This window comes from Suillus clintonianus (assembly GCF_016758775.1).
Source record: "Suillus clintonianus strain FC179 chromosome Unknown DEU56scaffold_5, whole genome shotgun sequence".
NCBI classification, from domain to species: domain Eukaryota; kingdom Fungi; phylum Basidiomycota; class Agaricomycetes; order Boletales; family Suillaceae; genus Suillus; species Suillus clintonianus.
In genome coordinates, this window is record NW_024539229.1 from 119060 (window position 1) to 143852 (window position 24793).

General features: G+C 49.5%; 9 protein-coding genes across 9 annotated transcripts; 7 read left to right on the top strand and 2 right to left on the bottom strand.

The window, feature by feature from the left end:
* Positions 1–767: 767 nt before the first annotated feature.
* DEU56DRAFT_717545 (uncharacterized protein) lies at positions 768–1067 on the top strand (the record flags this gene model as incomplete). The annotated part of the gene is made up of 1 exon (XM_041347621.1): positions 768–1067. A coding segment is annotated over one exon (300 nt), but the record flags the coding sequence as incomplete, so codon positions are not given.
* A 33-nt stretch (positions 1068–1100) lies between these two features.
* Positions 1101–1407, top strand: DEU56DRAFT_726321 (uncharacterized protein; the record flags this gene model as incomplete). Its single annotated transcript, XM_041347919.1, has 2 exons — positions 1101–1229; positions 1282–1407. 2 exons carry the CDS (start codon positions 1101–1103, stop codon positions 1405–1407), a joined length of 255 nt encoding a protein of 84 aa, XP_041213936.1.
* Positions 1408–1754: 347 nt separating this feature from the next.
* On the bottom strand, positions 1755–3549 carry DEU56DRAFT_725986 (uncharacterized protein; the record flags this gene model as incomplete). The annotated part of the gene is made up of 6 exons (XM_041347899.1): positions 1755–2279; positions 2328–2516; positions 2559–2621; positions 2672–2819; positions 2870–3356; positions 3402–3549. 6 exons carry the CDS (start codon positions 3547–3549, stop codon positions 1755–1757), a joined length of 1560 nt encoding a protein of 519 aa, XP_041213937.1.
* A 1651-nt stretch (positions 3550–5200) lies between these two features.
* Positions 5201–6819, top strand: DEU56DRAFT_951233 (uncharacterized protein; the record flags this gene model as incomplete). The annotated part of the gene is made up of 5 exons (XM_041359147.1): positions 5201–5500; positions 5611–5636; positions 5831–5863; positions 6060–6226; positions 6269–6819. 5 exons carry the CDS (start codon positions 5201–5203, stop codon positions 6817–6819), a joined length of 1077 nt encoding a protein of 358 aa, XP_041213938.1.
* Positions 6820–12351: 5532 nt separating this feature from the next.
* On the top strand, positions 12352–13187 carry DEU56DRAFT_897907 (uncharacterized protein; the record flags this gene model as incomplete). The annotated part of the gene is made up of 6 exons (XM_041356451.1): positions 12352–12404; positions 12483–12508; positions 12557–12582; positions 12699–12794; positions 12860–12935; positions 13126–13187. 6 exons carry the CDS (start codon positions 12352–12354, stop codon positions 13185–13187), a joined length of 339 nt encoding a protein of 112 aa, XP_041213939.1.
* Positions 13188–13421: 234 nt separating this feature from the next.
* DEU56DRAFT_951235 (uncharacterized protein) lies at positions 13422–15280 on the bottom strand (the record flags this gene model as incomplete). The annotated part of the gene is made up of 6 exons (XM_041359148.1): positions 13422–14152; positions 14204–14323; positions 14380–14486; positions 14536–14664; positions 14745–15124; positions 15182–15280. 6 exons carry the CDS (start codon positions 15278–15280, stop codon positions 13422–13424), a joined length of 1566 nt encoding a protein of 521 aa, XP_041213940.1.
* A 587-nt stretch (positions 15281–15867) lies between these two features.
* Positions 15868–17325, top strand: DEU56DRAFT_907324 (uncharacterized protein; the record flags this gene model as incomplete). Its single annotated transcript, XM_041356891.1, has 8 exons — positions 15868–15947; positions 15998–16175; positions 16227–16328; positions 16399–16503; positions 16561–16654; positions 16695–16723; positions 16771–16865; positions 16923–17325. The coding sequence occupies 8 exons, from the start codon at positions 15868–15870 to the stop codon at positions 17323–17325; spliced, it is 1086 nt and encodes a 361-aa protein (XP_041213941.1).
* A 343-nt stretch (positions 17326–17668) lies between these two features.
* DEU56DRAFT_868450 (uncharacterized protein) lies at positions 17669–21570 on the top strand (the record flags this gene model as incomplete). The annotated part of the gene is made up of 13 exons (XM_041355489.1): positions 17669–18082; positions 18132–18341; positions 18395–18609; positions 18641–18767; positions 18819–18985; positions 19055–19220; positions 19273–19421; positions 19478–19875; positions 19928–20119; positions 20171–20309; positions 20365–21050; positions 21100–21375; positions 21533–21570. 13 exons carry the CDS (start codon positions 17669–17671, stop codon positions 21568–21570), a joined length of 3177 nt encoding a protein of 1058 aa, XP_041213942.1.
* A 198-nt stretch (positions 21571–21768) lies between these two features.
* DEU56DRAFT_907326 (uncharacterized protein) lies at positions 21769–22499 on the top strand (the record flags this gene model as incomplete). Its single annotated transcript, XM_041356892.1, has 2 exons — positions 21769–22002; positions 22287–22499. 2 exons carry the CDS (start codon positions 21769–21771, stop codon positions 22497–22499), a joined length of 447 nt encoding a protein of 148 aa, XP_041213943.1.
* Between the last annotated feature and the right edge of the window lie 2294 nt (positions 22500–24793).

The window sequence follows — 24793 nt, forward strand, 5'->3', positions numbered from 1 at the left end:
CGGTGATGGAGGGAGCTCCAGGCGCATTAGAGGTAGGCGTCACGGAAGAAGATGGTTGAGAGCGAGAAGACGAAGCAACTGGCTGCTGGACTGTAGGAGGTTGCGAGCGTTGACGATCAGTTGGAGGCTCTGGCAGCTGGGTTTGAGGAGGGGATGGTAATGGCTGAGAGAGCTGAGGACGAGCAGGATGCCCACCAAGGCTGCTATGTGGAGCTGCGCTGGAGGGCGGTGCTGCTGAACTGCCTGTCCCTGATGGTGGCAGGGCGAGACCCAGATGGCTGTGGGTCATGATTAGTAATAGCAATTTAAAATGAAAAACAAAAATATGTCGGTGAGCGAGGAGAGAGTAAACGAGCGAGCGGGATGTTGGATGTAACGACGAAGAAAAAACGAGAAGGAGACTAGACAGCTTGCCGCTCAGCTGGACGTGTGGTGCCGGTTCCTTCCGTGCGTCAGGAACCGGCACCTTTCACATGATACGACATGTTTGTATGTATTTTTACATACCAAAAATCTCTGAATATTCTCAAATATATGTTTGACGTGTGACCTGTCACTCTGGAATCTGCCAGATCATGTCTGCACACCTCACGGAACAACTACGGGAGAGGATTGTCGTCTGGCGTTTTCAGCAGCGGAAGACAGTCGCCGAAATAGCTCATCTTGCTGGGTGCAGTCAACGAAATATCTACAAAGTTTTGAAGCTCCACCGAGATTTTGGACAGACTAGGAACCCATTTGCCCATCGTCGTGGCAGGCCTCGTATTCTTGACCAGCATGATCTCTCGTTTATCACATCCATTCTCGATGCCAACCCATCCCTATTTCTCGACGAAATTCAAGAGCAACTCCTTGAAGCACGGAATGTGGAAGTCTCGATTGCCACACTCTCGCGCAGCCTTCGTCGGCTTGCAATCATGCACAAACAGACATCGAAGGCAGCAGCAGAGCGAAACGAGTTGCTCCATGCAACCTGGCTGGCGGAATATGGGCACTTGCCAAAGGAGTATTTTGTGTGGATTGATGAGTCTGGGGTCGACAACCGAACAAACCAGAGACCAGACGGCTGGGCACCATCTGGAAGGGCATGCGTGCGACGGATGTCATTCGTATGTGGTCAGAAATTTTCCGTCCTCCCAGCACTTTCTGTAGATAGTGTCATAGCTCTAGACATTTTCGAAGGTGCAGTCAATAAAGAAAAGTTCATAGGATTTCTGCGCGAGCAAGTTGTAAGTCCAATTGTTCTTCCGAGTCTTTATCTCTCGCTCAATAGCTTCACAGGCCCCCAAACTCACACCATTCCCAGGTCCTCGTAGTGCTGTCGTGATTGATAATTGTGCCATTCACCATGACGAAGATGTCCGGCACATAATCGAAGGACTCTGTGGTATGTGTTCTGTAAAATGATCTTCGCTGTGAAAATTAACTGTTGTTCGCAGGAGCCAAACTCATATATTTACCCCCATACTCCCCCGATCTTAATCCAATTGAGCAGACATTTCACTCAATAAAATCTTGGCTGCATCGTCACGAGGCCAAGGCCACTTCCATAGATGCTCGACCTTGGCTTATCCACCAGGCAGCTATGTCTGTTTCATCTGAGGATGCAGCTGCCTGGATACGAAACTGTGGTTACGAGTGATGTGACATTAGACAGATCTTTTCAGTATCATATAGGATAACTATTCTGACACCGAAAGCAAGAAAAGTATTAAAGAGTGTAAATAAATGAATGTTATTGAAGGATGATTGGCCTACTGCAGACGACGCCTCTTAACTTGAAGACGGTCATTCCACTCTCTCGCAAACATCTGGAATTTCAGCACTCGACCCTCAACAACATCCATTACATCAGAGAGATGAGCCACTGGCACTTCGCCAACGATATCAGGAGTTAAGTCAAGGTCGAAAAGAATACTTCCTGAATCGAGGATATCGATCCCTTTAGCCTTGAGGAAATCACCTAGACATGTTTGTATTTCCGTGCCGGCAGCAGGAGTTGGGGAGAATGGAGAAGCATCACGAGGACGAACCGGAGTGGAAGGCACTGGCAGATTAAGAGGTACAGCCTCAGGAACTCTTGGGGGTGCGAGTCGTTCCGTAATGAGTGGGATCATGGCAGCAAGAAGCATTGTCGTGGCATCCTGAGAGCCAGTTGAACTCAGTGAAGAACGTGGACCCGTACGACCACGTGGCTTGACAGCATCAAGCCGACCATCACGTAGAACATCAAAGTCAACCGTGTTTGGTGGCTCATGCTTGGTGGCATCGGCAGCAGCCTGAATGTGACATCAGTAATGAGAAAGTTGTGAGGGGAATCAAATTACAATGGCAGCAGCCCATAGCTTCAATTTACGACTGTTTAATCCCAAATGCTCGCCAGTCGAGGCGATGTAGCAGTGGCCAGGTTCGCCATGCTCGCCGAGATGTTTCTCGCACGACCACTTGTTCTTCAGCTGCATGATAATAGCACCATGGATCTGAGACTCCTCTGAAAATGAGTCAACACGAGGCACCTAGGACGGGTAAGAATGTGTGTCAATGACCATGACTTGGACTACCTTGGTTCCATATAGAAGTTCTTCGTCCTGACGAGTGACTGTATCACCATGAGGAAGAGCCTATACAGCGAAATAGTCAGAGTTATCCCAGCTCGTTCGTTACAACATACCTGTTTTCGGATTCTGAAGCCGTCCATGGTATCCACGTCGAATTCTACATTCACAACACAACTGTCCTTCTTTTTCTTCAAAAGAGCAGTGCGAGCAACATCAAAATCGTGATCATTCTCGATAGTCAAAGCACCTGTCTTTCCGCCGCTGTGAAATTTTTGTTCAATTTACAACACAGCTACTATAGAACAATTTACCTCGATCCTGTCCACCAGAATCGGAATGCTGGGCCAAAATGAACGCCAGGGCTATACTGATCATCGAGATCATGGACACGAAGGAATGCTGTAATAAACTCGACACGAGACATGGTCTCGATGCGGACGTGATCAGACTTGATGGTCTTCGTCTTCTTGGAGGACAACTTTCCACGACCATTGCTCGATGAACTCCTCTCGACGACCAAAACGAGCATAGTGACTGATACCAGGTGACCGGCACTATCTAATGAAGCCAAAATATAGTCAGTGAACCACATGGTGCAAATAAAAAATATTATACCTTGAGATACACTGATCTGCTCGCCTGATACTGCAGACGGAAGGACCTGAGAGGCGGCCAGAGGTGTGCGATTACCATTTTCAATAGCGAAGTCACTGTCATCAGCTTGAAGATAAGTGTTACGACGAACCTCCTCAATTTCCGCATGTGAATGGTAGAAACGAGGAGGGTTAACACCTCCATCTATACAACAATCAGCAATGAAACTAACATTGCAATATACCTTACCAATCCATGCAGGATTCCTAAGCCAACCATCTGACGGACGAGGCTCACGAGGCAATGGGACATTTTCCTTGTCAGACAAGAAAGCCCCATGGCGACGAGGAGTTGGTGACACCTCGGTCCATGATTCTGCTGTCTCAGCACGCTGCATTGTCCGAGACGAGAGCAGGAGTTGATAAATGAGTGTGAGGATTGAGGGTAGTTTATTCACAAAGATTGTACCCACCTTTTATGCAGACGGTGAGACGACAAGATCCGTTCAAGCCAGAACTATTCAAGACAAATTAGTTAGATATGCCTCGTCAGCTGGTCAAACATGAATCAAACTATACCTTGTAGAGAAAGTTCACGTCTGTCAAAAACGGGCATAGTTTGCCTGAATACAACAAAAAAACCTGCAGGGAAGACGGGAAATTCAGGCAGTGAGTTTGTGCACATATTGACCCTGCCAAAGAGGCCGGAGCTACACTCCAATTGGGAGCCTCATGCTCAACATTGACTGCATTTGGATGTCATAAGACCTAAGAATGAAGATCGTTAGCTCGAAGGGGGACAAGCAGAGTACATACAGTATTGCTGTGCGAAGCTTCGCGTCTGCGCAGCGTGACAGTGGTTGCTGTGGTTAGGGTTAGAGGTTTGGCGGAAGTATGTTCAAAATTTACACCCGCCAAATACATACAAACATATCGTATCCAAATCAAGGACTGAACGTTTTTATGCAACGCACTGTACGATGGCAAGAAGTTCACCAGACGGCGAATATCGAACCCAGAGGACAGAACCACTTGTTGCAATTTGATTTCCTTGCTGCTGCCATGTTTTGGTGCACCACAGCTTGACCGTTTTGTCCTGTGAACCAGTGGCCAACACCGTACCATCCGGGGAAAAGTCCAGTGAGTAGATCCAGTTGAAGTGGGTTTTGATGGGTTGGGTGAGAGATTCTCCAGTTTCTCCGTTCCAAGCAATGACCACTCCATTTTCATCACGGCTTGCTATTATTTGCCCATCTCGTGATACCGCCAATGCCCGCATCTCACTGCGATGCCCCTCCATCTTCTTCAACACAAAACCTGTCTTCAAGTCCCAAAGGCAAATCGTCTTGTCGACTGAGGCCGTAATTATTCTTCGTCTATCGGGGAAAACTGCGACTGCCCTTACGTCTCCTTTATGACTTTTAAAAGTTCGAAGGGGTGTGGTGCTTGGAACGAGCTTCGACATTTAACTGGAGGTTGGTAGTGTTGAGCACGGTCGAGGTCGACTTTGGAGGGTTTGTGAGCGTCTTTGTCTCAGCTGCATAGGTGTGTGTATTGTGCGTTTTACCTTACTTCACTACATTAGCCTGCCTCGTTTCCATAGACCCCCAAGACACGAGGTCGTTTACTGCCATACTTCCATCACTGTTGCAACAAGAATACTTCCTATTGTCACACTTGCCTTCCTCGACAGTATACCCTCCCGCCGCCTCGGCACTGTATACATTCGTCTGACGCCTGTCTCCACACCTTTCAGCATGTATGCCCTCGCATCATAGCGCAGTTGCTACTTCCCGGCCCTTGTATCAGGCTGACAACCATCTATCCTAGAGGACTGCATGAATATTGTTGTTTCCGTTGTCGAGAAATTTCTCCAACACATCACCGTGTAACTGCCCGAATACATGCATACATCTTACTGCAATACAACCTCTTCATTTCATTGATTCGCGTGTGCACCAGATGCAGCCAACTTTTTTTCCCTTCGCGCCTCAAACAGAGCCACCAAGTGTGTAGCGGAGTTTCCGTCCCAAATCAAAGCTACTTGATATGTCCATCGCCTCAGAATCTACCAAGGCTGATACCTTGGAGTATGTTATCACCCACATCTTTTGTCCTATCAAACCACCGCAGCACACTGATTATACTCTTGAAAAGGATCACTCCCTCCTTGACGTCGTGCTAGGCTCGGCTCACAAATTTGCGAGTTCTTTCCCTGGTGACGAGGAGGAGCAGTGGAGTCCTTTGTTGAAGATGCTGGAAAGTCTTGCCGTTTCAATTACTTCTTCTTCCATGGCCAAGGACGTCTTTGAGTCACAAATTAGGTCCATGCAAGCACACCAGCAAAACGTACATATAGTAGTGATGACGTCATTTGGAGTTGTGGTTAATTCCACTGTCTGTTGCCGTTTCGCTCACATTGAACTGTTAGAGTGATCACTGATGATAACGGCATTCAGTTAATGCAGGCAAGCCAACAGCGAGGGTAAGTGCCCCGTGGTGTCGTACTGCAGCAAAAGCCTGAGGGTGCTGATATTTGTGGTGCAGGGACACTCTGCTACAACTTTTCTGCTACTCGCAGTGCACATGCGCAACACCGCCGACCACACCTATGCACTTATGCCCCAGGCCAACAGGTCATGTTATTGTTTTATAGAACGAACTGATCATGACCTACAGTAAAATCCCTCCTCTGGAGAGTTCGAATTCTAAGTTAGCCGAGGCACGAGGCTATCATAGAATATAGTCTACGCGTGAGTAAGCAATGTGGCGGAGCAGCTTTCTTCTCGACCACATCAGCTTCCGAACCTCGTAGACGGTCTCTAGTCATAGCTCACTCATTTTCTGCTCACTCTTTTGAAATAAATGGCTCCCCTACTTAACGACCCCAATATCGCTATTTTACCAGACTTCAGAGCAGAAGAGCACGAAGCGGCCAGGAATCAACTCTTAGCCAACGCGAAGCACAAGCAGCAGAGCTTCTAGCTACACTCTGGACTATAAACAACACTGCAGCTCGAGAATGCTGGGCAGACCAACTCGAAGAAGCCGCTAGAGATGCCGAGGAACTGCGGCGTTTAGCGACCGAAGAAGAACGAGATTGACAACAGGCTATAGCGGAAGAACAAGAAGCAGCCCGTAAAGAGGAACAGAAGAAGAACAAGTCCAAATTTGTTCCCGTAGGCAATGCCAAAGTTCCCTCCGTCCCAGTCGTCATCCCTTCCCATTACGCTGTGTGCAAACTGAAAGCAGGAGAGTATTGTGAGCTCTATTATTTCACTAACAAAGGCTTGAAAGAGGCCAAGAAGAACCTACTCTCTACCGAAGCACCAAGGTTAACGCTAATGACGAACGCTGAAGGTCAACAAACGTGGGTCAACGCCGACGAGACCCGCGATCCCAAAGCAGTTTTCACCAAGGATGAAAACCTATCATGGGAACACTTCAACGAAGCCGCCCCGCGCATGATAACCGCCATGAAGCAACACGAATGGCCAGAAGATAGGGTAACACAGGCTATAGTGTTATATAGATGTATCTATACTGGACTATGTTGGAGCTTGGATGCCGACGCGAACGCGGGAGTTGAATGTTTGGAATACGAGATAGTATATAGTATCGTCGGATTCCCAATACCCTCTTTTCCCAGTCCGTTATCTGGGATCTGAGGGTATGTTCATCATCGTCTTCCCACCCGCGCTACAACTAACTTCGTACCTTAGTCTGATACGACGTTTAGGTACACTAATGTTCAGTCCGTTATCTGGGATCTGAGGTCTGATACGACGTTTAGATTTAACAGGTTATGAGCCCTGACTCCATATAAGGAGTCAGAACCTCTAAACGCATCAGGCTACCGGAACTCATCTGATCGCTTTGAAGCCTCTCAGATTATATCCAACGCGTCGTTCCAGCGAGTGCTGAACGCGTGTTCTTATTGGCGGGACACGAGTATTACTGATACCGTACTCTCGATCCATCAACCTTCTTCCCTTATTGGGAGAGCTTCCTCGAGGGATCCTCGAGGCGTACACACGCATATATATACCCTGCCTGTACGAGAAAGCCCCTTCTTTTCTCCCCACCACCATGGCGCCTCACACTCGGTCGAAAACCGAGTTAGACGAAGACTGCCCAAAGCCCATCCCAAGCATCGTACAACCAAGCACCCCCCTAGCCCCACCTACAATAACTCCCATGCCGACCACGCCATACATGTATTATCCCGCGCCGACCTCATCTGCGGTATCCATTTCCGCGTGCCGGATCTCGAAGACCGATCTTGACAAGATCGAGTTACTTGATCGGGTCAAGAACAACTGGACCTCGTGGTCCGAACTCATGATGGAAGTCTTTCATATGAACCTTCTCGAAGGTTATACCACGGGTACCGTTCTTCGCCCGGATGCTACACGGGAACCTTTGGCAGCCAGAAACTGGGACTTGAATAACGCTGGCATCGTTGCCGCGTTGCGCAATCGCGTTTCACCAGACGACAAGAGAGTCCTCGACGGAGTCACCAGCGCACATCGCGCCTGGATCACTCTGCGCTCGCGCCATCAGAAACTCGGGCCGATCGCCCAAATTCTGAAAATCCAGGAGCTACTCAACGTTCGCTACTCCAAGGACACCAACCTCGCCGAAACCAGTCACCATCTTACGGAGGGCGTTCGCTCCATCTTCGATATGGGCATCCCAACCCAACAAGTTTTCCTCTCTATCATCATGCTGAACGCCCTTACGGGAGACTTGTCCCACGTCCGCGACCAGGTAGCTGGCTCACTTGCCGCCAGCACCGCTTCCAACCCTTTTACTCCAGACGACATACACGTCCGCCTGGATATGGAACAACAGCTGGTCAATGCTGACAAGAACCGCAGCTCCTCCGATGTAGTCCTCGTCGCGCAAGGGGGTAGGTCCAAGTCTTGCTCTACGTGCAAGGGCCCTGGTCATAAGGGCACCTGCTGCTCCCATTGCTCGCGTCGCGGTCATGTTGCAGCTGAGTGCTTTGCTGAAGGTGGCGCTGCTCACGGTCGTCGAGATGAAATTCTCGCAGCAAAACGCGCTGCTCGCGAGAAACGCGACACCTCCACCCCCAAACCAGGAGTGTCTGCTAAGGCACCTGCAGGCACCGCACCCCGCCCATATTCCAATCACCGCACTGACTCCTCTGGTCGCGCTTACTTGTTGGATAGTTCCACTGGCGAGGCGTTCTACCTCGCAGCACCCAGCCCACCCGCCCCTCCCTCTGAGGAATTCGCGGGACTTGCTCGTGAGGCCGTCATTCACGAACTCTCTGACACCGACCTCGCCGAATGGGATGCGATGTTCATCGACTGGGAGAATCTCCAGGCTAACGTCGATTGGCAGTCCAACACACGTGAGTTTGCCTTCACTGGCATCGCCGCGGACGCTTTACAACTACCACGTTACACTCCCATTGACCTCGACACCACTCCATTCTTCCTCGATAGTGGTGCGTCCGTGCATATCTCTCACGAGATTGCCGATTTCTTCGAGCTTCGTCGCATGCCTGCTCGCTCTATCCGCGGTATCGGGAACTCTAGTATCAACGCTGTCGGAATCGGCTCTGTCAAACTTCGCGTTGGCAAGGGCTTACATGTCACCCTTCTCCACGTCTTATATGTTCCCTCAGCGGCCGTTCGCCTCGTCTCTGTCTCCAGCCTCTGCCGGGACGCATCATTCGTCGCGCATTTCGATGCTACCTCTTGTTGGGTCACTGCTCCTAACGGCGCACGTGCACTCACTGGCACCCTCACGTCCCGCAGGCTCTATCGCGTGGCTAGTGCCCGTATTCGCGCTACTCATCAACGCGCATCATCCGCACACGAAGCCATCCCCTTTGGCTCAGGTGATGCCCTATACTCCACCCCCATCCCTTCCCTCAGTGTGTGGCACCGCCGCCTTGCCCATGCGAACATCCGCTCAGTGTTCGATATGGCACACGGCAACCATGTCACTGGTATGCACGCTGACCTCTCTGCCTTGCCACCCAAATGTGACCATTGCATTCTTGGGAAACAGACTAGATCGTCCGTCCCCAAGGTTAGAGAGGGATCACGCGCCACCCGGAAGTTGGGCGTTGTACATGTAGACTTAATGGAGCACCCTGACGTTGTGTTTGCCACGGGTAATCGTTACATTATGGACATAATCGATGATTTTTCATCCTACGTTTGGTCGATTCCCCTGGCATCCAAGGACGCAGCCTTCACCGCGCTCCAGCACTGGGAACGTGCTCGCGAAGTTGAAACCGGCCTTCGCGTCGGCATATATTGTTCCGATAATGGTGAGTTGAAGTCGTCCGCGATGAGGGAGTGGCTCCTCTCTCGTGGGACGCAACATCAATTCACCGCCCCCCACACTTCCGCCCAGAACGGGCGTGTCGAGCGCGTGCATCGCACCCTTATGAGTCGTGCACGCACCATGCGGCTTGCCAGTGACCTCCCACCCAACAGATGGGACGAATTCGTGGTTACCTCCTGCTACTTATCGAATCGGGTCTCCGTCAAGTCTCAACAAGGCCTTGCTCCCTTCGAACGCTGGTTCGGCCACCCACCCAACGTATCACACCTCCGTGAAATCGGGTGTCGCGCCTTTGTTCTGATCCAGAACACGCACAACCCCAAAATACACGCACGTTCTATTGAGTGTGTGCTAGTTGGCTATTCTACTGACTCTAAAGCATACCGCTGCCTTCATCGACAATCAGGAAAATTTTTCGTTAGCTTTCATGTCTCATTCATTGAGTCTCACCAAACCGTTCCTCACCCGTTCCGAGCTACCACTCACCCACCACTTCCCTCTGTTACAGATGAGCCACCTCCATCTCCACCTCCGGTACCACCTACCACAATAATAACACCTTCACCCCCTCCACCAGTCCCTCCGCGTCGATCAACTCGCACCTCGCCACCATCCGAACGACTATGTGAAGCCAACAACCTTCCCTACGTCAACGCCGCCGATCGACGATGGGCCATGCAACCCTCTGTGACAGACGAACCTGAAGACACAACCCCCAACACACACACCATCTCCGAGGACGAATTAGCCTCTCTGGTCGATGTATTCGCCGCCACTGTACCTGAGGACTTCGAACGTGAGTGCTCTGATGACCCCGCTACTTACGCCGAAGCCATGGCTTCCCCTCATGCGGCACAATGGCATGCTGCCCTCAAAGACGAATTCGACTCCCTCAGAGAAACCGGAACATACACTCTCGTTCCCCGATCCGCTGTCCCACGAGGTCGTCGCATCATGAAGGGTCGTCCCGTCTTCAAGCTCAAACGCGACGAGAAAGGCACCCCCGTTCGGTTCAAGGCACGATATGTCTGTCGAGGTTTTACCGCCGTCTACGGCCAAGATTACACCAAAACCTCCTCGCCTACAGCACGCCTGGAGTCATTCCGGGTACTCGCACACCTGGGCGCATCTCTGGACTGGGAAGTCGAACAACTCGACGTCAAAACTGCTTTCCTCAACGGTCTTCTCGATCCCGACGAAATTTGCTACATGGAACAACCCGAGGGGTTCACGGAGCCAGGCAAAGAAGACTGGGTTTGGCAATTGGAATGTGGCCTCTATGGGATGAAACAGGGTGGTCGCGTTTGGAACCGCACCCTCCATAACGCTCTCATTTCCTGGGGCTTCAAGCGACTCGAGTGCGAGCACTGCGTGTACTTCCGCCGTGACGAACTGGGCACCATTCTTACAGCAATACACGTCGACGATTTCTTTAACGTCGGAAGCAACAAGGCAGCTCTCGCCCGTTTCAAAGCTCAACTTCGCAGCCGCTGGCAAATCTCTGACCTCGGTGATGCCAGATTCTGCGTCGGGATAGCTATCGAACGTGATCGCACCAAACGCACCATCTCCCTGTCCCAAACCGCCCTCATCGATCAGGTCGTCGACCAATTTGGCCTTAAAGACGCATACCCCGTGTCAACACCAATGGAGCCTGGTTTGCACCTATCGCGTAAAGACCATTCCCCATGCACTGACGACGTACGCGCACAAATGACCAAAACCCCGTATCGATCCCTCGTTGGCAAACTAATGTATGTTGCAATCGGTACACGACCTGACATCACCTTCGCGGTACAGCAACTATGCAAGTTTCTAGACGACTACGGCCCAGTCCAATGGGAAGCAGCCAAGCGCGTCGTTCGATACCTCAAAGGCACCCGAGACCTCAAACTATCACTTGGTGGTCAACATCCCGCACGCCTCTCAGGCCATACCGATAGCGACTTTGCAAACTGTGTCGATACACGATGCTCAGTCGGCGGGTACTGTTTCACACTCGGTAGCAGGGTCATCTCATGGTGCATGTGACAACAAAAAACCGTTTCGTTATCAACTAGCGAGGCCGAGTTTATAGCAGCATGCGAAGCCACACAAGAGGTCGTTTGGTTACGCGCACTCCTGCTCGGCCTGGGCTACCCACAAAACATACCATCCCCACTTCTCTGTGACAACAACGGGAGCATCGTTTTATCCGAGGACCCCTCATTTCACGCACGCGTAAAGCATATCGACATCAAGTATCATTATATTCAAGATCGTGTCCACGACAAACAACTCAAACTTCATTACGTCCAATCAAAAAGCAACATCGCCGATATATTTACAAAAGCTCTACCAAAAAAGGACTTCCATCGCCTACGAGATGCCCTTGGGTTAACATGACTCCAGTCGAGGAGGAGTGATTGAGTTCGCGTCGAGGAGGAGTGTTGGAGCTTGGATGCCGACGCGAACGCGGGAGTTGAATGTTTGGAATACGAGATAGTATATAGTATCGTCGGATTCCCAATACCCTCTTTTCCCAGTCCGTTATCTGGGATCTGAGGGTATGTTCATCATCGTCTTCCCGCCCGCGCTACAACTAACTTCGTACCTTAGTCTGATACGACGTTTAGGTACACTAATGTTCAGTCCGTTATCTGGGATCTGAGGTCTGATACGACGTTTAGATTTAACAGACTATTAGCCAGAAACTCCGATACATCTTTCAGTTTAATCATCCACTATCCAAACAGGATGTATCCCAAGGGCAGCTGCTTTACGGGCTTACTAATCATAAAAATGGAGGTTGAATGCCATATATGGATGTTGACCACCTGTTACCCTTGCCTCCTGTAGGACCCAATATTTGGTCCATTTGACCGTTGCACCACATGATTGATACTTGGTTGTTCTGCATTGAGGGCAGATCTCTCTTGAATCTGAGGTGAGTGCCTTATTTGCCTGTACCTGCTTATGATCTTGTCTTTGTAGTATTTTCATCTCTCTTTTTGACTCCTCTCAGTGCCTATGAAGAACTTCCCGTGCTTGGTATGTTTTTCTTTGTGTATTTTCATCTATCTTTTTGACTTCTCTCAGTGCCTATGAGGAACTTCCCATGCTTGGTATGTTTTTCTTTGCACATCCACTTGTTTTGTTGAATTTCTCCAAGTTGTTAGTTCACATCCTTTTTCTTTCTTTCTCCTAGACGCACCGTCCTCATGTGCTTGCATTTTGCCAGGTTAAGCTTCATCCTATCCGTCATTCTCGCCATTTACCTCACCACTTCAACTTCATCTACAAAATGTTCAACTCAATCCGGCTCGTTAAAACAAAAGTATGTTCTGCTTTATTCCATGTATCATCCTCACTATTGTAACTGACCACGTCAACTTCATCTAGAGCTGCAAATTCGGCCACAACATCGTCAGGCAGGCGGACAAGGTCATCTCAGTACGAGATTCGGTCGAGAGTGGAGGTATGCACATGAAGGATAATTAAGTTCGTTGTTTTATACATCATAGGGACATGTACTATTAGCTACATCAACCAATGACTATTTTCTTTTCCTCCTTCGGTGCTTTCCTTCGAATGAGTCAGTTCCTCGATGGCGGAGCGCAAAATTGAGACGTTTGAGGTGTTGCTAGCATCCTCATCGTTGATATCAGCTTTACGGCGACATGCAAGGATATCATCTGATGAGGCATGGGCTATCGTTGATGTGGCATGAAGTAGTACAGAGACTGAAGACAAGAAAACAATATATTGCGTCTTTTTGGAGGACATGTCTTTATTAAAAGTACTATACTACTATGCTTGCATTACCAAAAATTAAAACGGTGCGGCCAAATGATGATAACAGAATGAGCAAGATATGTTGAACAAGTGACTCAGGACCCATCACACTTTTGCCCTCCTGTTCATTGTATTTAATCTCAAGTTGAGAACAAATATTAGATATAACTCACTTGGATCCGTGGTATGAAGACATCTCAGCCCGGGGACACTTGTTTTCCTTCCGAGAAGCGCCGATCACATTTGCAGCGTCGTTGCGTGTTGATGGCTTGGGGATGCGCTTGGTCCTGCGTGTTTCAAGCGCTGTTCCATCATTGGTCTCTATTTCATCAAGATGGTCGCTTCCTGGGGTAGGTGTTAATGGATCCACGTCAAAGGAAGGAGTTGTCGAAGTGAGAGGAAGTTCGCTAGTGAGTGACTCGGCGCTCAAGCTGGTATCTGGAGGGTGACCGGAAGTAGTGACCGGTTGAGGGATGTGAGAGATGGCGGGCAGTATGTTCAAGCTGGTGTCTGGAGGGGGAGTGGAAGTAGTGTCCAGTTGAGGTGTGTGAGAGACGGCGGGCAGTATGCTTGAGCTGGTGTCTGGATCTGGAGGCAGGGAGATGGCGGGCAGCATGCTTGAGCTGGTGTCTGGAGGCAGGGTGACAGTACCAGCAGTGAACGGTGATGCAGGGGGAAGTCGGACCATGGTAAGAGTAGCGATTTCTGATGCACCAGCTAGCGGCTCCAAACCCATCTGAACATCCAGATTGGAGAGAAATATATCTAAGTCTGGGGTCGTCCAGTCATCGCAGGTGCCGTGCGAAGGGGGCAAAGGCGCCGTTGGAAGGATGGGAGATTGTGTGAGGAGTCCATCAAGGGATGTATCCTGTTGCATTGAAGGCCCGCTACCGCTGGTACCTGACAGTGATACATCAATCATGGATAAGTAATGAACAATGCTGCCGGTACCTGATGATGTATCCCAAAAGGATAGAAGCTCATTGCCCGAGTTATATATATCCAAGTAGGTGTCGCCACCAGTTGCACTACTACCCTCTTGCTGTTGTGGGCTCGATACGCCAGCCTCAGCTATTAAATTTAACGCCCAGTCAGTTCAATGAATCCAACTGCTCAGCAAAACTCACGGTATACTCGATGTAAAAAGTCTCGAAAGGGCTCCATGACACCGGCGTCAAACCCAGGGTATGCAGTGCTAAAGTTGTTACCTAGCTTTGTTTGACCGACATGAAAACTGGACAAGTAAGATATGGTTTTATTTTTCTATTAAAATGCAAGCTTACCTATAGATATCAATTGCCCCAAGTGCTTCTGGAGACGGACCCCCAGCAAGGAGGGAGAATGACATCCCAGTTGCTTCTGCCAGCCCTTTCAAGAATGAGTTGGCGACTGCCGCAAGTTTGTCGAGGTTTCTTTTCGGGGCGGAGGTAAGTTGGTGATATGGTGCCATTGAACGTAATTTACACGAGCTCACCATGAGTAATCACCACACGTTTGCCTCCGTCCGATTTGCTTATCTTGGATTCTCTGCTGCTTCTGGTCTTCGAGATATTGCTTCACTTGGTCCTTGATATCAGGCGACTCCTGGGCATATAACATCGCAGTCTCCTTCTTCACAAGAGCGACACGTTCGCCGTTGGTAAGTGTCCTATGTTCTTGAGCAGCTTTCTCCAGGGATCCTTTTACAGTTGGCTGAACACGAGTTGTGTAGAAAAGTTTTGAGTATGCCTCCTGTTCCTGGAGCATGTGCGTGGGCTTTTCGCACTCAGTAATGCTTCGAACCATGGCATCGATCACACTCGTTGTATTTGCCTTCGCCTTTCTGCCCGATCTTGAACCTCCTAGGCTATTTTTGAATCGCGTAAATAATTTCTTTGTCGTATGTATTTAGTCACATCATTATCCATAGCCTAATGGGTGAATACTCACCGTCTTACGTGCGTCATAAGCCGCACCCATCTCCATTGACGTCAGGGTCCTATCTCTGTGATGTGACCCGGCCTTGGTTCTGGGAACTCCTCGAACCATTGTTCACAAAGGTCGGCAAAGAAATTCTTGTAGTTCTTGCTTTTTTCACCCTGCTTTGCCTTGAATTTTTCATACCAAGGCTGCAACCATGCCTCTTGTTCAACTGACGTCCACCTAGGAGGGGCCATGCTGTTTTTGGATTTAGTAATATTCACATGACAGTGACGTGTTTCACGTACATTTACACTGACTTGATATGTTTTGCCGGGGCAACCGAAATGAAACCGAAATGAAAATTTTTAGTAAGGAGCTCACAGGTGTGTTCCCATCATTATCCCACGCATAAATCTCCCTTGGGCACCACCAACCAGGGCCTCACGTGTAGTATTAGTAAATTTCCCTCGCACAACCAGGCCTCACGTGTAAATCTCTCACTCCAACCAGGTGTAAATATCCTTCACACACCAACCAGGGTGCATACACAGACTCAGGTATTTTCTATTATATTTGAATGGATAGCGGTGTTCATCTATTATATTTGAATAGATAGCGGTGTTCAACCTGGGCATTCAGAACACGCAGTAAATCTCCCTTGCAAATCTCCCTTGCATACCAACCAACGTGTATAACTCCCTGGCGCACTCACTATGGGCCGACCTCAGTTGTACAACTCATCTGAAGAAAAGGCAAGAGCTGCTCGTAAATATAGACAGGCGTATAAAGAAAGGTATTTCATCGGCTAGCTACTGTAACTCCACTCATGAAATTTCTGTCTAGCAATGCGAAATCTATAAACCAACAGCTATTCACAGTGATCAGAAACTCATCCCGCGATTTCGCAGAAACTTTATGCTGCGCACTGATTCAGTGCGAGCAGTCTGAAGTGACGAACGGCCTCATCAATATCCTCGCAGCGCTCGACATAATTGAGGATCTAGAACTTGAGGCACGCAAGGTAGGAAGCGCAGTACTTACACGTGTGCAAGAGGTCAGGGTGTCACTACAGGATATAATTGCATGGGTTAGGATCGATATGGACGCCTTGGATGAGGCGTACGAAAAGGGGGAGATTTATCACCAGTATGCTAACAGTATCTGCATGATTGATGTATGTTCGCAGTCCTACTAGAACAAGTCAATGAAGTCGCTATTGGTGGCTGATGCATGTTCTATTACAGTTGATCCTCCATTCTCTCTCAGCACAGAAACTTCTATCCCTTTCTGGGTCTCGTATCCGGGCCCTCAGGCTGCCATTTAATGGATCCGCGATGGACCATCCACTGGTATACATCCCTCTGCCGGTCTCTCACATATCCTTGCTCACTCGTCTATTTTCCCAGTCTGCACGATCATCATGCTGCGTCCCCCCCTTCATAAAACAGAGCAAGAAAAACTTGAAGCGAGTCAAGAGAGACGCCAACATCGTTACGCAAAGTAAGTTTGAGTTTTATTTATTGTCTTTGACAGACGGCAGTTCAACTGACGTACAAAGACACAGAGACGGTATATTGAGTAGGTGACGAGGGCTTCGCCTCACAAAGCCATCACAGGAGGTGCAGGAGATTCAAAGAGCACTGGCTGTAGCCTTTGGCTATGATGAAGATCTATCTGAGCCGGAGACGAGTGATGACAAGAATGACGCACTGTATGTCATGACTTTTTTTATTTTATAAATAGTGAAACATAATTTAAATATCTACAGGTCACTAGATCTCCCATCGTGCCTGCTCGCTTTCAAAAACATCAAGGACGAGATGTTGGTGCTAATTGGAGAACCCTGTGCATTTACAGAGAGTCTCCTCCTTCAATATATCAAAAGCTTTCCGGATGAAATGCATGGCGAGGGCGACACCTCAATCATTCAAAATGCGAAAACCGAGGTCGAACACTTACTCCGCCGTGCAACTCGAGTGCAGGATCAAATCGTAATTATCTGTGGAGTCTCGACCGAGTCTTGTGCTACTGAATCGGTCTCCTGGTTCTTAAGCACTACACTTGCTTATATAGATGATGTCCAGTATTATTTGGACATTGAAGGAATCACTGAGTTGACGGTTGCTCACTCGATGGGAGATCTTATGTACCAGAAGGGTATCCGTATCTAAGGCTTACATTTACGCATTTCATCGTCGACTTTTCGATACATTCATGTACTGTTTCTACTAGCTCAGTTAGCTTTGAATGAGTAGTGGCATCATCATCGACAATAGCTTCTACCACCTCTGGTACTACAGCGGCCAAGTCCCGCACACAATCACACAACTTCTTGAGAGACTTGTCGAACATCGAGTCGGCCAAAACAGTGCGTGTGCGTTCCTCCGCAAGACCTTTCGACAATGACAGGTTGGTAGCTGTAATAGGGCGCGAATATCACATAATCGGACACGTGCCTGATGCATCGTTTGGTGAGCCCACTTCCTTTGAAGCTCTAGTATGGCAGATTCACCAATGTCATCATACTATCAGCCATGGGGATACATCCCTGCAACTTCCAGCCCCTTGTCACACCAGCATGTCGTTCAACACTATTTTTCTTCAGGCTACAGTCTCTTAGTCATGTCAGCTGGAGGTCGCCCATCCAAGCGCCCAAAATTCATCCACCATATCCATAGCGAAACTGTTGGCCAGGCCAGCACTAGGCACCGCAACTTCAGTTTGCAGGCAAGCGGAAACTTCAATCTCCGGACATCATACTTGTCTGCTTCCAGACCTGCAATAGAAGAGGAGGAGCAAGCGCTATCTCAACAAGCTGTTGGCGTGGACTCAGACCCTTGGAATGAGACTGAGTTCTACCAGGCAGTAGAAGATTCGCAGTCTCATTCAGATGGGCCATCTCAAGCAGGGCATGGGAGAACACCAGGTGTGAGTCCTTATGTAGTTTTATTGTCATACTTTTTTGATTATCTTTTAGGATGATCCCCTCGCCCTTTGGCTGCATGAACGCGAAATATACTTAGACAAACTCATTTGTCTTGAAGGGCGAGGCAAAAGCGCCAGTGAACAATGCTCGTGCGGGGAATTATCACCGTCTTTCAGATGTCAAGACTGTTTCCCCCCTCTGCTAACTCGTCACGCATGCCTCTTACAGTCGCACCTCAGAATGCCGTTCCATAGAATCGAGGTGGAGTAATTCTCATTCGTAATGTATCTGTATTGAATTTTGTCGTACTTTAGGAATGGCAAGATGGGTTTTTCCATGCTGTAACCCTCAAATCTTTAGGGCTACGTATTCAGCTCGGTCATAAGGCAGGAGAAGCTTGTCGTCGTCCGAGCCCCGCGTTCGATGACGACTTCATTGTTATCAACACTCACGGAATTCATGAAGTCAGCCTAGACTTCTGTGGTTGCGAGCACAAAGCTTCTCACTATAAACAATTGCTTTCGGGCACGTCTATTCCCCGCAACAGCGACTGACCCCAGAACCGCCGCAACATTTGTGGTGTTGAAGTTCTTTCACCTGCTTTCCTTCGAATCCAAAGTATCCGCATACGAGTTCTACCACAGTTTGGCGCGCCAGAGCGACAACACCGGAATCACGCCAATACGGGTGCGTCACATTATCTATGTTTTTATGCAGCTAGACTCATACTTTATCTAGGATCGCTACTCAACATTTCTTAGGATCATATGTAAGTGGAGGAACCTCCATTCCTTGAAACGCGCTGGCCGTGGCCATGATCCAGCTGGTGTCAATGCAACTAAGGAAGGAGAACTTGCTCTTCTGTGCCCAGCATGCCCGCACCCTGGAAAGAATTTACCTGATGGGTAGGAAGCTTCAACTCAACAGTGCGTATTTCTATTGTCGGTGGTAGGATTGATGCTAACATATTTCAGGTGGATGTATAGTGTATTTCTTGCAATCGATGCAAACTTCCGTCTCAAGCGCCAAGCCATCTCCTCCGACACCAAAGATCCGGGTCTCAGCGGTGGCTGGGGCTATTTCGTCAATGAGAAGCATTACAAGGCCTACATAGGTAATAATTCTGCTGTCATACAAGAGGTGCGTGCTATTCATCATTTTTCATTCTCACAAATTAAAGTAGTGTCAACAGAGGAGCGCTTGCGTCAACCACAACACAGTGAACATGGCGGATGTGAAAATGTCGGGGGGACTTGCGGCTACAGGTGTCGGCACTGTTGACTGTGCCCGCCATGACATGAAGTTGGCGAATGGTGTCAGGGACTTGCAAAAAGGTGAAAGGTACGTGTACTGTATTCAGTCTGCATCTTTTGCGCACTCATGACATCATGCTTTAGATATGTTAATATGGACTATCTCGTTTTTTCAGCATTGTCGACATTTTCGAGCCTCAAAGTCATCAACTTTTCTTATGATATCGCATGCCAATGGCATAAGAAACTCTGGGGCCGTGTCCCTTCGCTTCCTCTTCGCCTTCAACCAGATCCTGTTGGAAAGACTTTCCGGTATTTTGTACCGAAGTTTCATATTGCAGCGCACGTGGAAGCTTGTCAAATGATGTTCTCACTTAACTGGTCACCTGGCATTGGTCGAACAGATGGAGAAGCCCCCGAGCATGGCTGGGCAAACATTAATCATGTTGCTACGAGCACCAAAGAGATGGGTCCTGGAGCTCGTCAAGACACACTGGACGACCACTTTGGCGAATGGAATTGGAAGAAGATCACATCACTAGGTATTTATCTGGTCTTCGCTGCTGATGTGGTAGACTCACATCTCGTCTTCAGGTCGAGTGTTGTTACGGAAGGTCATCGAAGCCGTCAGAGCGGAGCAAGAGCATCATATTGCACTTTCCGAACTTGAAGACTCTATCCGAGAGTCTGAACTAGGTGCCTCCTCGCTTCAAAAATGGAGAGAAGAGATAGAGAGTTGGGAGGTTGACCATACAAAACCTAATCCTTTTGAGAGACGTGTTGATAGTATGTATTTCTTTCTTACAAGGATTGGCGCACTAACCAATACTCTTCTAGCTATGACACAGGCAGCCGTTCGGCTGGAGCTCGCCAAACAAGATACCAAGGAGTTGGAGGATGGCACTGCTGTGTCTCTTCACTCCGAGGTATCTTGCAGTATCCTCATCAGCACCGGCATTGATCTTGAACATGCCCAGTGAGTGTCCCAAGTGGATGATGCGATGAATATGCACTTATTTTTTTTTCTTCAGACGTCGACTTCGCGCAGATGCAGGATTACTCGGTCAACATCCAACTGACACTCAATGGACGAGCATTCTGACCCGTAGCAACACCCTCCTCCGCCGCATAGACGCTTGGACAACGATCCAGACTTTGTACATGCCGTCAGTCGCGAACCTACGTGCCAATAGGTTGATTGATTTGTCGAGTGACGATGACGACAGTGGCTGTCCCAAGCCAAATCCCAACTCCGGAAAGGCTGAAGACTTGCAACTTCTCCTGCCCTCTGAGATCTGTGATCATGTACCATGTGATCGCAAACTCCTCGAAATCGAATGGTCTCTTCGGCTCGCACAAGCTCACGATGCTCTTAATGAGTGTCGCACACATATTCGCCTTCGTCGGCAGCTAGCACAATTCAAGAAACAGCACATACATGGTCAGAATCCCAACACCCGTGCAAGGAGGACGCTCGACGCCGTGGAAGAACGTCTGGTTATGAGCCACGCAAAATACTCATGTGCACGAAAGGCACTCGTCGCTCTATCCAATCACCTCGACCACATTGGTTGGGAGCGAAAACTACAGCCGCTCACGAGATCTCACCTCCGTCCTATGGGCGACTTCGCAGGGCAAACACAAGGCAGGACCATCATGTCCTGGATCTGGCTGATGCACGGAATATCTAACGATGACGCTGAGAGTTTGCAAGACGGTAAGTTTGCTGTCATTTAAATATGCTCATATCTAATTTGGGACTACAGCGCTTCGTGTTGAGTGGTGCAAGACTAGGGCACGTCAAAACCGTTGGTCCGAGGAAGTTCGACTTTTGTTGGAAGAGATGCGGCGAGTTCTTGCTTTTTTCAACTGGCAGGTGCAATGGTGGGAGGACCGTATCAGTCTGCGAACACTGACTAGGTTGGAGGTGACCGAGGGCTTAATTGCATACGCGAAGCGGCAGGCATTTATTCGACGCAGGCTGTCGGCATCATTCAGAGAGAAGTGGAAGGATGTTCCAGCGTTGGTGGCCTCTGGGATGGGTATTGATTTGATGGGCAACGACGAGGATGAACATCCGTGCCTTGACATCCCTCAAGAAGATTTAGTACACGATGATCATTATTAATTTTGTTGGTAGACTACTAATACAACTTCTTTCGTTGGTACCTGAGTTATCTTGACCTTTGTTTGACGCAGTGCCGAGTACCTTAGATCTACTCGGTGATTTATGGTGATTATTGATGGGGCAGACAAATACTTACCTCGCCCGGTGCTGCCTCCGATAGAGAAATGTTCACCGGGCACAGCCTCCAATGGATAATTGCACAGGAATGATGTATCTATGCATAGATAGCTAAACAGAAAGATGTATGGGGGTTTTTGGGTAATAAGCCAGTTAGATACATCCTGCCCCCACTAACAGGTGGGTAACAATGCACATCCAGTTCTGGACAGCGCTCCAAAATCACCGCTGGAGACATGCCTTCAACACCTTGAAACAATGTGCACTGCTGCTATACCAAAGCCAGCAACGTCGGCTCTGGCATCTCACAGCGGGCGGACCCCACGGCTGGAGTATAGCCGAGTTCAACCAAGATCTCATCTTGGAAGCCAGGGAAGAGCTCTTCAACGAAGAGCGCGATAACGCACTCGCAGCTCTCAGACAGGTAGGTACCCTCGCCAGCCTTCGTTGCAATGCTAACCAATTCTGTTCATTGAAATCAATCAATAACACGAACCACGCGCATCACGCACATTAAATACTCCCATTCCCCCCGTTTTTCGACATCACGCTCGATCAACCAATTACACCCCCCCAACCATCACGCGTCAAATGGCCATCAAACGCCGCCACCAATCTTTGCACACCACACGCTTCCCTTCCCCTACCTCTTTCGTGTCTTGCCGAAACCAACCACCACCCACCCCCACTCGTTCACACGCACATTAGGCCACCACTGCCCCCAGTGTTAGTGTCACACGAAACCAACAGCCCATCAACAACAGACCTCCAACCAACCTAAAGAGGCCCATCTCCCCTAGCGCGGAAAACGGTGACCACAAGAAGAAAGCGCGCCCCTTTCGAGACACCACCAACTCATCCTCCCCTTTCCCATGTTGCGCTGTGTGCCTCGGCCGCAATTCCCACCGCACAGTCGAGTAGCGAGTATCGCACAGAATTTAATACCATCATTCAGAAAGAACTTAGCAAAGGAAGATACATAGGACCATTCACCCCCTCAGACCTAGAACTTGCTATAGGTCCCTTCCAATCCTCCCCTTTATCCATTATACCCAAGCCCGGGAAACCCGGCAAATTCAGACTAGTACAGAATTTTTCGTTCCCTCACTCAATGTCCCCCGCATATCCCAATCCCTCCATCAATTCTTATATCGACGCTAATCACTTCCCCACAACCTGGGGCAAGTTCTTGGTTATTTATCTACTAATCTCAAGGCTACCGCCAGGATCCAAACTCGCGACACGAGACATCGCAGAACCCTACAGAACCCTACCCCTCCACGATTCACAGTGGCCCGCCGCTGTGATCCGCTTATCGGACACCGAAGTATGTGTCAATACTTGCGTAGCCTTCGGAGCCACCCCATCAGCGGGTGCGTACGGTCACGTAGCTGACGCGGGTGCCGAGATTATGAGACACAATGGCATCGGCCCACTTGACAAGTGGGTCGATGATCATTTATTTATTCATATTAGAAAAGAATACTTAGCTAACTACAACAGACAACGCGCACTGTGGCATAGCGACCTTAGCGGACGAGGAATGCATCAATCGGGCAGTAGGATCTGGTTTGGAGGACGTACCTTCGACGATGGTTCAACGGAAGAGTTCAGTGAGGACTGTTCCTGGCCCCTCAAGGACCTATCAAAACAATCACCCAGGTCCGACCACGACAATGTGTTCGCGTATTGCCTCGAGGATGTCGACACGCTATCCGAGAACCTTGGCATCGTGTGGGAGAAGGATAAGGACCAACCGTTCGCGTCCTCAACGGTTTGCATCGGTTTCCTATGGAGCGCGAGCAGCAGGACCGTCTCCCTGAGCCCCAAAAAAGTGGCCAAATACCTTCTGGCCATCGACAAATGGCGAAAGAGGGTGGTCCACATCCTGCAGGACGTACGCGAGCTGTACGGCAAGTTGTTACACGTGTGTCAAGCCGCACGAAGGGGGCGTGCCTACCTCACGTCATTGGAGAGCATGCTGAGCATCTGTGGTAAGAAGCCGCAGCTCCCACACCGCCCCGTCAAAGAGATCGAGGAAGATCTGATCTGGTGGACGGACTTACTTCAAAACAACGGTGTCTCAAGGCCTATATACCCCCCACCCGTCTACGCAAACCCCAAGCTTTCTCGGACGCAAGTTTGAGTATCGGTATCGGCATCGTCATAGGTAATCGCTGGTGAGCGTGGAGACTCGTTCCCGGCTGGCAGACCCTCAATGGCAAACACGACATCAGCTGGGCAGAGGCCGTTGGGTTTGAACTACTCGTCAGAACTCTCCTTGCTATCCCCAGCATGGGCGATGCACTCACCGTATACGGCGACAACACCGGAGTCATCGAAGGCTGGTGGAAAGGACAACATAGAAACCGAGAAGTCAACACTGTTTTCCGGCGCTTGCACAAGCTCATCCTTTGCTCACCTCAGCGTCGCGCAATCCGCACTGTCTACGTCGCCAGTGAGCAGAACCCAGCTGACGGCCCCTCCAGGGGAATCTACCCCCCAAGAGAGTTTCTACTCCCTCCAATCAACATTCCCTCCACTCTTCGACAATTCATTGTCGACGCCACCGAACCCCCAACAGACGCAGAACTTCGTCTCCTGCACAACAGGCGTTACCCCCCTCCAGCTGCCAAAGTCCTCAACCGAGCCTGGATCAGACAGCAGAGCGTTGAGCACTGGAGGAAATCCCGGGAAGAAGAAGACCAGCTCATCATCGAGCAACTTCAAAATCACACGAACTCCCCAAACCACAGTTGAGAGGCAGAAATCTTCGAGCGGCTTCAAAATCACATGAACTCCCCAGACTACAGTAGAACGGCAGCGCTTCGACACCACCCTCCCTACCTTAGACCCCACCATAATCTCTGCCCCGCAGCCGTACAAACCCAGCCTCACACCCTCCCCCTCCCCTCTTTGTCCGCACTGCTTGGCCAGGGACAGACTCACCTCATGGATACCTGCAGGCGAAGACACGCGCAAAACAGCAATCAGCAGTGACCCGAACGAGTTCTCCATATCGGACTCTCAGCTAGACAGAGTACTAGAGGTCATGGGCAGCTTGTGGGCAACCGCCACCAAAGAAACATATGGCGCCGGGCTCTTGGTACTGCGACGCTCAGCAGATTGCGGAAAGCCAAAGGTGTCCCATCTCCAGGCCCTTACTCCTCTCATTTCTACCCAGTTGTGCGGGAGCCTACTCAGGATCAGCACTA